The sequence below is a fragment of the Eptatretus burgeri genome, chromosome 15, assembly GCF_056783735.1.
Source record: "Eptatretus burgeri isolate ZD-2024b chromosome 15, Ebu_testis_v1, whole genome shotgun sequence".
Lineage (NCBI taxonomy): Eukaryota > Metazoa > Chordata > Myxini > Myxiniformes > Myxinidae > Eptatretus > Eptatretus burgeri.
The window spans coordinates 23,773,897-23,786,396 of NC_140975.1; the positions used below are offsets into that span (position 1 = coordinate 23,773,897).

Genomic DNA, 12,500 nt, shown 5'->3' on the forward strand with positions numbered 1-12,500 from the left:
TTCTGCCAGATTTATGGCTTTGTAGATAGTTCTAAACTAGTGCACTTGGTTATTACAACCAGAGAGAGAACTAGAGGTAGAGGGAGAGAGGTGTAGAGGTAGAGAGGTGCAGAGGTTGAGGTTGATCATGAGATGAGAACTCCAACAAAAATGAGAATCTTAATGGTGTTTGTAGCACTAACTTGTCCACGTTTTTACACACGATTATTTATTCGTTATTATTATTTAATATTTCATTCTACAAGAAAAAGCAGTCACGGGGTTGCAAGCCACACTGGGGAATCTCTGCGAGTGAAGAGCTGAAGAACTCCAGCATCATGAAGCCTCTGCCAGAGCGCCTTCTCCTGGTTGAAGCTGTGATCTGCATAATGCATGAACTTTGTGTATGTGCGGTCACAGTAATAAGAAGAAAAGTTGTTGTAGTTCTCGGTCAGGAAACCCAGGGCGCTCACCTGAAAGGCACGTACACGCCATTGAATATGGGCTTTCTGATCGGTGCATTGATTTAGCAGACTTTCGCAGTTCTTTGCACTGGTTATACTCGAGTTTTAAATTTGGTGAAATGAAATAAAATAATTGCCCACTGAAAACATTGACTCGATGATGAGTGTTTTTGTACATCAAGCTTTCACATGTAAGCCACAAGCTGTGCACATTTATCATTCATTTTCGTTCTGAAGGGAAGGTCTAAAATATGAATTTTAGTTTTCAAAGATCAGAACACGATCGAGCATGAAACTGAAAGTCATAAATATATGTGGAAGAATTGCAGGCCCAGACCAGGAATCGGAATCAAACCCAGGTCCTTTGGAAACCATACCAACACTCTGTCATCTGAGCTATCTGGGCAACCCACTGGCTGAGTAACGCAATTCTTCCACATATCCAGGTGCCACTCTCTTTCCCCCACTGCTTCCAGGGCACTCGTTGCCAACCATCGGAACAGCTAGGGCCTGCTCACAAGAGGGTCTTCCCCCTGTAGGGGGACCCATCCATGTCTGCCATTAAACACCACAGGGGGTGGAGTAATATCATAAGAAGTGAGCAGGATAGAACATCAAAAATGTATGTGGAAAAATTACAGGCCCAGACCAGGAATCAAACCCAGGTTCTCTGGATCTGGAAAACCATACCAGTGCTTTGCCATCTGAGCTATAACTGGGCAATCAACCAGATGAGCAATGCAATTCTTACACAGACAGCTGCTCCTATGGTTGGCAGTGAGTGCCCTGGAAGCAGTGGGGGAAAGAGAGTGGCAATTGTATGTGTGGAAGAATTGCATTGCTCAGCCAGTGGGTTGCCCAGATAGCTCAGATGGCAGAGCATTGGCATGGTTTTCTCAACTGGTATGGTTTTCTGGAGGACTCTGGGCATGTAATTTTTTGATTTAAATTAAATTTAAAATTTTTGATTCCTGGTCTGGGCATGTAATTTTCCACATATATATTTATAATGTTCTATCCTGCTCACTTCTAATTATACTGAAAGTTTAAGTCTTGATTCCTGCCAGTTTAGAGGTAGTCGGCTTTTTAGTTGGACTATTTCTTCACATTGAATCACGAGTGGTTGGCACTGCTTTTGAATCTCTTGACCAATCAGAAAGCTTGCTTATGTCACATGATGTGCAAAATGGTGGAGCCCATGTCATCGTAATCAGTTGGTCATGTCAACTGGAAAGTCGCCTTTGAAGTGCTTTCTGCACCACAAAATCGTGGAAAATGTCGTTTTTCACCCATTTCCTCCACTTTGATGGGAGTAAATATCATGAATGTTTGAAAGAAGTGGGTAGGAATGGACGAGGATTGCCAATGTCATCGCAAAAGATCACGAACATTTCGTTGAATTTCAGTACAGTGACATTATTGTTGAAGCAGGTCTTCATGCCACCTGTTATCAGCATTTCATAAATATGCATCTCATCAAACTTAGTGAGAAAAAGCATCTAAAGGAAAAGCTGCTGCCCATTTCCTCTGAGTTTGAGGGGTCATTTGAATGTTCTTCTACTTCTATCTATCCATTTCATCCAAAGCCAAGCCCACGGAAAAAAAAATTACGTTCACGATCGAATCTTCATGACCGAGCAGATGTCCTGCCTGCAGTATACATAATTTGCAATAAGGTGGAATGCTACATGAGAGTGTCTCAGAAAACAACAAAAGACATCTTAATGGGAGCTGAGACATTGACAGCAGGTCAGTAAATTCAACAGTAAATCTTCCAAGAGTGTGAAACTATCAAACTTCCTGAACAAGTGAAAAGGGTAAATGCAAATTATTTCATGCCTTCCTCAATGACTTTTCAGGAAAACTACTGTAAACTGGAAAACTACAGAACAAAAGTCAATTTGTATTCGTTGACATGCTCTCAACAAGTGGCACGCTGACAACAACCTGCACGGTGATATCTCAGTCATTGAGACTGAATCAAGTTGTCATTCAGGTGCTTCAGCATGTGATGTCGATGATAACTTGGCATATCTACCAAGCAGCAGTCATCATAAAGAATGTAAGCAAAGAACACCTGCTCTGGACTGTCCATGGCCACCGACTGACACAGATTTTATGCTTGAATTTGATGAAGGTACCATCTCCATTCAACTAGTGTATAACCTCCTTTGCCTGGAGTGTTGGATGGTCAGATGATCCTATATTGACAAACTTTGTCGAGATGGATGATGACGCCGATGTCAGATTGACATCAATCTGCGAGAATATTGTTTACTTAGCATTGAAGGGTCATAAACAAACATGGAAATCCATTGCACTGGTAATGGCTTTTGTCATTTGACAGGCTCGTTTCAGCTGCTCTCTATCGTGAATAAGCTTTGGCATTGTGGGTCGGTGGACACGATAATTGGCCTAGAGACTTGTTTAGTCAAGCATAGACCCCCAGAAGGACAAGACAGCGTTCTCCATGAATTTTCAAAGAACATTCCCACAGCTCTTGTTTAGGATCATATTGATTTCGGAGAAGAGACCCTATCAGGGCAGGGTATGACCCACCACAATAATGGTAACATGGTGCAAGTCCGTGTTTGAGTCCACCTGTCCTCAAAGGGAATCGATGAAGAAAGGCGCCCGGTCTCTGACACCTTTTATCGGTCAGATTGAAGAATATAATCTTAAAAAAACAAAAACAAAGCAGGGGTCCCTCCACATACCTCATGAAGTGAACACTGTTTTGTGATGACTGTCATGGCAAGACCTTAAACAAGGCTCTTGTCATCAAATAGGCATATGTTGTGACAACATTGAATGGTGACATTCCCTCCACTATTCCTGGGTGGTCTGCTTTGCATTCTTTTCTTCAGGAGGGTGAGACATTGGAAAAATTGGCCATTCATAACTTGCCAGTACATGATTGAATCCTAGCCGACAGATATGTCGACCGTGAAATAAATTCTGAATCGAAGTCGAGAAACAGCTGATCAATTGGGTTTTGTTGCACATGGTCCTCACTTTTGATCAAGCAATTTATTCCAAGGTTCAGCAGATCAGATGGAAAGATGAGATCCTAACCAATCAATTTATTGTCAGGCTGGGGGATTTCCATACCTGCACAGCCTTTCAGAAAGCGATTCACCGATATCAGTATGAAGCATATTCCCATTTAACCTGAGGTCGTAGCTGAGGGGTCCATCACTGGCATGGTGAATGATAATTGCAATAACAGAAGTATGAGGGCCCATAAACCTTTATCTGAGGGCTTCCAGCGACTGCAACGCTTTTTTAATGTCCTTATCAGAGGACCCGAGTGATGAATTTCTCAAGTGATAAGCAGTTACTTACCCGACTGCTAATCATAGCACAGAATAGACACATTGATCTCTGGCAGATTATTTGCTACTCATCATCTCCTGTCTCAATTCTACTTGCAAGAGCTGATGACTCCACGGTGAAAACAACTAAGGTGCTATTGAGCATTACTTGATGCTATTGAGAGCTCAGAGAAAGGTTACTTGATCTCCATCATGCTAGATGGTTGTGCGCTCATAATTGATAGAATGAGCATTCTCTATAGCTTGCGAAACATGCCAGCAACTTTTGGTGAGGTCGCCGATGCTACATTTACTGGACTAATCCAGCTCGTGAAGAGATTCAAGAGCAATAGGTTGGATTTTGTCATGGACAGATATTCATCCATCAGTATCAAAACTGTTGAGGGAATGTGACATTGTGGTGGTGGCAGACTAACTGTCTGCATTTATAATAAAATGTAGAAAACCCTCACACATTAGAAAAGGTCCTCACAAATGGGAAAAAGGAGGAAGTCCTTGTAGAGTATTTGTTCATTCATTGGAAGTAGGAAAATGCTTGTTTTGGTGCCACTGAAGCTGATATCTACATTGCGCATGGATCTGAATGTCATAGCTTGAATATCCATGATTCCTTTCTGTCAGTAAATGTGATCATGAAAAGGGAGACAATGTGTGTATTTTGCCTCATTGTAAACGTGCCAGCACCTGCCATAGCAGTATCGTGATTCAACATCCCAACACAGATGTAGCGGTCATAGTCATATGTGTAGGTCACAAACCTTCTGCGCATTTGTACTTCACTACCGGTGTGAAGAATAAGTCATGGATTCTACATTCGACAAAGTTAACATCACCACTTGGACCGGAAGCATCTAAGGAAATGATTGGCCTTCATACGTTCACCAGTTGCGACTCCACGGGCACATTTTATGGGAAGGGGAAACAAAAAGCTCAATCTAGCTTGACTGCATCTGAGCACTTTACCGCTGCATTCATTGAACTTGGCAATCAAGTCAGCCTGCCTGATTCCGTAATTACTCAGCTTAAAAGATTTTTGTCATTTGTATGAGTAGACATCAACAACGTGAGGTACAAAGCATTTGCCTTGCATCATCATTGCCACGTGAGTAGAACATGCCTCCACCTTAGGATGCCTTGACTGAACACATCAGGCATGCCTTGTTCAAAGTTGTGATATTTTGGCACTCACTTCAATCCTTGATTAATGCCATCACCTGATGGACATGGATAGACAATATCAAACAATGAACTGTCTACCACATATATGACAATGGCCCCAGCTCCAGAGAGTGTCCATTGTAACTGCATGAAAAGTCATTGTGAAGGAGGTCTGTCGTGGGTCAGGTTTGTCTTGCAACAATTTTTGTGGGTATAAGAACTGTAAAAATAAAAATAGGACCACACATGTACACTGACCGAGCACTGGTGGTGATGGTGTTGATGTTGACAACGATGATTTGTCGACAATGGCAGGATTTTTTTGCATTAATTTGCAATTTCAGGCTGGCTCCACTTATTTCCAAACACTGCAGTGGTGTACCTTGTTCAGTGATTGAAGTATGTGATCCTATACTCTGAGATTTCTGTGCAGTTCTGATGGTAGTTTTGAGTATTGCAGCCTGGAAGAACCATTTTGGAAGCCTAGAACCAGCTTATATCCCTATGTTTGACCTTTTCTGCCTTCGATCAAAGTGATACTACAGTGTAACTGCATACTAAGTGATCGGTTCCACGAGGCTTTCATAAAGTGTGACGAGTCTGATGGGAAACGGAATGAGTTTGCCAATAAAATACCGAATTACAAAATGCCTCGTTAATGCTGGTTCATTGTCTAATAGGAGATAAAGGCCTGTTATCTGGGAATATTTCATCAGAGCACATGGAACAGGCTTCCCATCAAACATACCGCCTTGCTCCACCTGGTTAAGAACCAGGCCTCCACAAGCTCCAGAATCATTTTTGTTGTCGCCCCCCCCCCACATCCCCCAGGTCCCTTATAATTACAAAGAGGGAAAATAGAGCACCGTGAAGTTGGCATCAGGGCGAAAAATGGCAATATTGGTTCGACATAATCTACTTTGACCTCTGCGTATGAAATTTTCAGTTTTCAGAGTGAACCTTTTCACAAGCGGTCAGGCATGGTGTGAGCTATCAAATGCTGTGTATAGATAGCAGTTTGCTGAGTTTGGACTGAAACTCATTTTTTAGGTGACAGGAATGTTGTGAGGTAAAACTCATTTCGCCACATTTTCAGGTCTGGGCGACGACGGGGGAGATTGGGGTGGCGGCGCCGCGTGTGGGGGCGGGCGAGCTGGGAGGGGGTGCGGCGGCTGTCGGGCCCGCGGTGGAGGCGGGTAAGGAGAAAATAATTCGGGGAACGTATTGGGCGAGAAGCGTGACGGTGACCGAGAGGGAAAAACTAATTGGGGTGACGGAGACGTGCACGAGGGAGATAAGAGACGAGGTGAAAGGAATTGCGAGGGAGAGAAAAGAACAATTAAGACGGAAAGCAAGGATGAGGTACGTGGAGATCGTGAAAGAGCAAGGAGTGAAACAGAGGGAAGAAGGGGAGCGACTTGAGGAGAAAGCAAGGTTGACCTACATAAAGATAAGGGAAAGATGCCAGAAAGAAGCAGAGACTAATAGACACAAGTGGACAACAGAAACTAATAAATGTACAGAGACACGGGAGATGGGAACGATAGAGGGAAGACTACACGATGAAGACGGGGTTAGAGACGAACACACACACACACAGAGTTAGTGGAGGACGATGAGGGTGAGCTCGCAGAGCGTGTCGGGACCCGGTGCGAGCAGCTGGATGGCCTCCTCCAGGAACGAGGGGAGGGAGTATGCCCCCTTGAGCGAGTCACGACCAGGTGAGTTCGGTCGTGTCGAGCGAGGTCGAGGGGACGGGTGCTGTGGACAGGTGCACGGAGAGCTTGGGGGGTATAGAGGCTCCGGAGACCCTTGTGGGGACATGAATCCCCAGTGTGGTTGTCCCGGTGTGTGTGGTGCAAGGTGTGAGTGCATCCCCGTGTGTGGAAGCGACCCCGTGTGTGAGTGGTGTGGTGGCAAGTGTGCCGAAGGGCGTGCTTCCCAGCACGCCGTGTGTAGATGAGGCACCGCGGGCGAGTGCCCCGCGTGTGTGAGTGGAATGGTTTGTGTGAGGGAAATGGCACGAGTGAGTGGAAGGCCGCGAGTGAGTGGAGCCACGTGTGCGAGGGAGGTGGCATGCGTGAGTGAACGACCGAGTGTGAGGGCGACAGTGTGTGTGAGGTCGCTGTATGTGAGGGAGATGTCGGTCGGCATGCGGGAGCACGCAGCCGCGTCTCCCGGTGTGAATGTGAGTGTAATGGAGTGGAGTGTGAGCGTTGTGACATGCAGGTGTGCGTGGTTGGAATGGAGACGACGACTACGACAGAGGAACAAAAGCCGAGTAGCGGCTGTAGATGTATTGGTCACCGTGCCGGGTTCACCCAGCAGCGAGCGCGAGGTCAGTGCTGTGCAACGCACGAGGCCCCCACGTGCTCGCTTGCGGGAGTGAAGTCCCGGTCCGGAAACGCATGCGGTGGATTTGCCGATCCCGCGGACGGACAAAGTTTAGGCAGGATTACGGATTTGGACCGGATGGGTTCTCCACGCGGGCGTGTGTGTTAAGCTCCAACGGGCAGAGCACATGTATTCGCGTGGGGAACCCCTCGAGACGTGGGAATTGTGTTTTTTTTATGCGCACGGTGACGTCATGGCTGCACGTGGGGTTGGAATCCGGCAGGAGGGGTATCCCTGCCGGATGGTACCGTCCAAGGAGGGACGAGGTACACGTGCAGCTGCATGACGTCACGGGTAGGTGCAAAGTGCGTGAGCTGTGAGTTGCCGCACTGGTGCTGCGCATGTGGGGAAAAAAAAAAAGCCTCGCTTTCGGGTGAACAGGATTCCCGGGCAAGGGGTGGAAGACCCCCTTACCTGGGCACAGGATGGAAACGAGTTAGGGGGAAGGGTTAGCTTAGTTAGACCGGCTCCATGGGGCAGGGGTAAGTCCTCATGGGGCCCGTGGAATGGATTAGGTAGAGGGATTTTAGCCAGATTTAGGATGGGAAATGATTTTAATGATTTAGAAGACAGTGACTGACTTGTGAGTGTGTAGAGGGGACGTAGTTTAGCTACGTAGTGTTAAATGGAACGTGCTATAGTTTAAGGGACGACGTGGGAGCACGAGTTAGTTAGGGGATGTAGTTAGGAGGATGGCAGAATTCAGCGGTGTGTGTGTGTGTTGAAGAGTTGGTGAGTTGAGTGGAAACATGTACTTGGTGAGTGAGTGAGGCCAGCGGGTCTGTGTGAGATGAGCGAATGGGGAATGCATGGTGCGATGAGTGATTGGGGGGAGGAGTGACTCCCGCCCAAGGGACCCCGGGGTCAGTGTAGAGTGAGTTAGGGGGTTAGTCAAATTTACAAAATGGAGGTCGTTTTGCTGTTGGTGGGAATGTAGGCTCGAAACCCGTTTGGAGGGGTGCTGGAGCCCTGTTGACGGGCTGGGAGCGTGGCTGCGAAAGGTGAGTATCGTTGAGTGGGTACCCCGGGCACCAGGCTAGTCGGCCGCAGTAGGCCAAGGGCCCATGGGGGGCCGGGATAGCATAGTGGGCACGGGTGCGCCCGCTTGGTGCAGGGGCCCGGGGCGCCATTAGCCGCGTGGGCAGTGTTGTGGGCACGGGTGACCCTCGGAAAGGGGCCCGGGAAACCAGCCTGCCACGTGTGCGTTTCAGGGGAGGTGCCATGGGGGGCACTCCCCGGTGTTTAGGGAGCTGGTAGGCTCGGAGGCAGTGTAGTGCCCGGGGGTGCCATAGCTGGAGAATCGGCAGAGGGTCGTGCCTGCCAAGGGGAGCCACGCGTCCCAGCCATGAGACCGTGTGAGGGCACGGGAAGAAAATTGGGGGGCAAGGCCCGAAATTGTAAGGACACCAACACAGGCGATGGGAATCTGGGTTTTTAGAACCAATAGTTTAAGCGAGAGGCGCTTGTTGAAAGCCCCGGGGTAGTTTAACAGTAAATGGATAGGGTAGATTAGGAAGTGTACCCCTCCGCACCATCCATCCCTTCGCTCTCGTTGTGGGCTGCTGGACCCTCTTTGTGTTATCGATCGCTGAACTCTGGGGAGGCCATCCTGAGGCTTGAGTTGGGCCTCGGCACAGGACGCTAGCTCTCCCTTGTTCCCCTCCGGGAAGGGAATGTAGGGGTTGGGAGTAGGATAGTAGACGATAGGTTAGCCGAACAAGGACGATAAAGGGGGTTAGGGGACGATTTATAATGGGGAAGTAAAAAAGGAAATCAAATAATAATAATAATAATAATAATAATAATAATAATAATAATAATAAGTTGGGGCTAAATTGGGCTTGACAAATTAAGGGAGTGGGTATGGACAGTGACAGGCAAAGGCGATAGGTGGGAGGGAGACCGTAGGGTAGGTCCGAGCCCGCCTTCCGAGTGGCCAGCACCACCGCACTCCCTCCACCAACCTCCATCTCAAGGCGAAAGGCAGGCCAACTTCAACGGCTGTTGTTTTGCTACGAGGCCTGTACCGGCCGGATCGTCTGCAGCTGCTGTGCTGCAAGGTCTGTACCGGCCGGATCGTCTGCAGCTGTTTTCTGCAAGGCCTGTGCCGGCCAGTTCATCTGCCGGCTGTGTTTGCCTGCAGCAGCCCTGTTCTGCAGGCTGCGTTTGCCTGCTGCCTTTGCCATGCCATGCCATGCCCACTGCCCCTGTTCACCAGTCCCGTTCAATTTTGCTTTGCCCCCCCTGTTCATTTCCATGTGCGCCAGGATCAAGGCAACAGTTTGCAAGCTGCAAGAACTGCCCTGTTGGCAGCTACAACATGGGCCTGCAGTGGCGGCCCGTGCACCGTGTTTGCGTCCATCCATTAATCCATCCATCCATCCATCCGTTGTGTTCATTGCGTGTGCCACTTGAGCTGGCACGGAGACTGCGTTTGTGCAGCCCATGCACCGTTGTGGTTCACTGGGTTCATTTTAAAAAGGGAAGGCCTTGGACTGCGTGTGAGCAGCCGGCCACGTTCCCTGTCACCTGCATTGTTTGAGCCAGAGACTGCATGCGAGCAGCCTGGCTCCCTGCTAACTGCTTTCTTTTTGCAGAGTCCATTGATCCTGGGCCATGGTTTAGTGTAAAATTTGTAAGTTAAGGTTAAGATGTACTGTACATATGAGTGCGCCCCCGGCATGTCTGTCTTAGCGCCGGCAATTTTATTTAAGTCGTCCATGTGAGTGGGTTTGTTTAGTTAGACACTCAGCCCTCAGGTTATTTATTTTGGGGACACGAATACCATGAATGTCGCACTCAGGGATCCGAAGGTAAAACGTACTAGGGGAGAACTACACATGATGGCACACAAAAATTTGACTCGGGACGAGTCTGTAAAAAGGGGAGGGGGTAGTGTTGTGGTTGAGGAAATTCGCAAACCACCATTCAGGTCCTGTAGGTGAGATATCCCTGTAAGTACATGTGTAGTTAGCCCAAACCCGTTGTTTAGAGGGAATAAATGTGATTTATTCTGGCTGCGACCCTTTAAGATAGCCTTTTTTTCTGTTCTATCTTTATTTTGAGCCAACCACGTCTCAACCGCCATCACACAACAACCACCAACCGCAACGCCGCTTCACAACAACGCCAACAGCCACGACCTTCACCTTCACAGCACACCATCCCGCAACCATCGCATCACCGCCATTCCAAGCGTCACCATGGCCAGGGACCGCAACTTTAGACCCTCCACCACCTTCACCTCTCCTTCTGCGGACATTCCCGCGCCGCTTGTGAACGCCGAGTGTCAGGCTGTCCTGGCCTCGTGCGGGACGCGCGCTGAGCCACAGGTGCAAGAAGCGGCCTTTCCGAGGAGAAGTCGGATCAGGAATGATACACGCCCACTTCTTATCCGTCCTATCAGCAAGCGCGGGGCGATTTGGCCCCGCCTCCAGGCGCGTCGGAGTAGAATCGGTATATGCAAATTTAAGGATCAGGGGAGATTCACGCCCCTTTTTCTCCGTCCAATGGGCGAGCGTGGCTCCACCCCTGAGCTCGTTCTAATCCAGAAATTTGCATATGGGTTCTCCTGCCGTACTATAAAGCGCCGAGCGCGGGGCGAATTCAGTCAGTTTTTGGGCTCGGGCGAGTTGGAGAGGTGTGGCGGCGGTGGAGTGTGGCAGCAGTCAAGACGGGTCTGGAGGAGAGTCAGTCTGTCGGGGTTCGGAGTCTGTCGGGGAGCTGCAGAGAGGGGAAGCCGGGAGCGCGGTCGAGGTCGCAGTGGAGTCGCTCGTCGCGGGACCCAAGCAAGCCAGCTATCCTCTTTCCCCAGAGCATCAACAATTCCCCCTTCCCCCCCCTTTTCAGCAATTCTTTTTCAGACTTTTCCAGCAATTCCTCTGTCCTTTCCTCCAGCTGTCTCTTTCCTCTTTTTATCTTCCATTCTAGGCTTTCTCTTTCATGATTGCCTGTTCTTATCTCTTCCTTCAATTGTTCCAACTCCCCATCGTGTTCACATTTTTTCTCTTCCAACTGTATTTCCCTCACTCTCCCCTCCAGTTCTTTGAACCGCCTTGCTTCCTCCAATAATTTTTCCATTAATTGTTTTACTTCCAAGTCATGCTCCTTTTGTTTGTTTTCAAGCTCGGTTTTCCATTCTTCCTCCCATTGTTTCCTTTCCTGGGAGATACCAATGTGCTGTTCCTCTATTCTTTTGTTCAGTTTGCTCTTCGCATATTCCAACTGACGGGTATAAAACACTACCAAATTCTTTTTCCCCACATAGTTCGTCGACTCTATTGGCCAAGTCATGTTTTTGCCACCGAATTCGTTCCAGTAAATCGTCCAATCGCTGTGTCCCCCCCCCCCCCCCCCGTACACGTAATTTTTCTGAAGCTCGTCTGCGTGCCGTTGTGACTCGTCCACTCCACTTTGCACCTCCTCAATATATTCTTCATAATGCTTCACCTTTTCCAAGACATCCCCCAATTGTGCCTGAAGCCTGCCAATGCTTGCATAGTCATCCCGCCACGCCTGCCATGGCACATGCCGTGACCACGTGCCTTGAACCGGTGACTGGGAGCTCACGCCTCGTGCTGTGCCATTAATATCAGCCCGCTCCGTGCTGTGCTGAGGTGCGATCGCCCTGCCATTGTGCGACTCCGTTTGCCGGCAAAGTTCGTGCTCAAGCCGCTCCCACTGACCACAGTTAGTGGTGGGGTTATAATTATGAAAAGAACCGACCTGGGCCATGGATCCAACATGACTACACATACCTAATACACCTGGCACTCGCTCGCCTTGAGACGCCATCTTATTTCTCGTAAAGGGTTAATTTGAATCGCACATAATTTGGAGGGAATCGGGGATCGCTCCTCTCACCCCTGGACCGATTCCCGTGAATTTAGCTGGAGACAGGAGAGCCCGTTTTCCCGCTCTCCGACACCAGTGCCGCGAGGAGGGGGATGAGTTTGTATCCCACTCCTGACACCAGTGTCGCGAATTCGCGCCCGCCGGCGTGCGAGCGACCACGTAACTCGAATCGCGGCACGTCGCCCACCGGACAGACAATTCTGTCGTGACCCTCTCGGACTAACGCCGGGAACTAGTCACGGGTGTGCCTTTCGGCCTCACCACGATCGTGCCAATCGGCCCCCCGCGTGGGATAGCGTTGTTCGCCAAATTTGAC

General features: G+C 48.9%; 2 protein-coding genes across 3 annotated transcripts in view; one reads left to right on the forward strand and one right to left on the reverse strand.

Moving 5' to 3' along the window:
* The window catches only part of ST8SIA3 (ST8 alpha-N-acetyl-neuraminide alpha-2,8-sialyltransferase 3), a 38,269-nt gene extending 37,679 nt beyond the window's left edge, over positions 1-590 (forward strand). Inside the window, exon 5 of the mRNA XM_085857962.1 lies at positions 1-590. This exon is cut by the window's left edge and continues 1,144 nt beyond it. The gene's annotated coding sequence lies outside the window, so the exon portion shown is untranslated.
* LOC147011748 (alpha-N-acetylgalactosaminide alpha-2,6-sialyltransferase 2-like) overlaps positions 1-12,500 on the reverse strand; it is a 98,152-nt gene that overhangs the window by 138 nt on the left and 85,514 nt on the right. For both annotated transcript variants that reach the window (XM_085857960.1, XM_085857959.1), the window contains exon 10: positions 1-452. This exon is cut by the window's left edge and continues 138 nt beyond it. In XM_085857960.1, the coding sequence (XP_085714086.1) occupies positions 255-452 (198 nt within the window). In that variant the 3' untranslated portion in view covers positions 1-254. The remainder of the gene's footprint in view (positions 453-12,500) is intronic.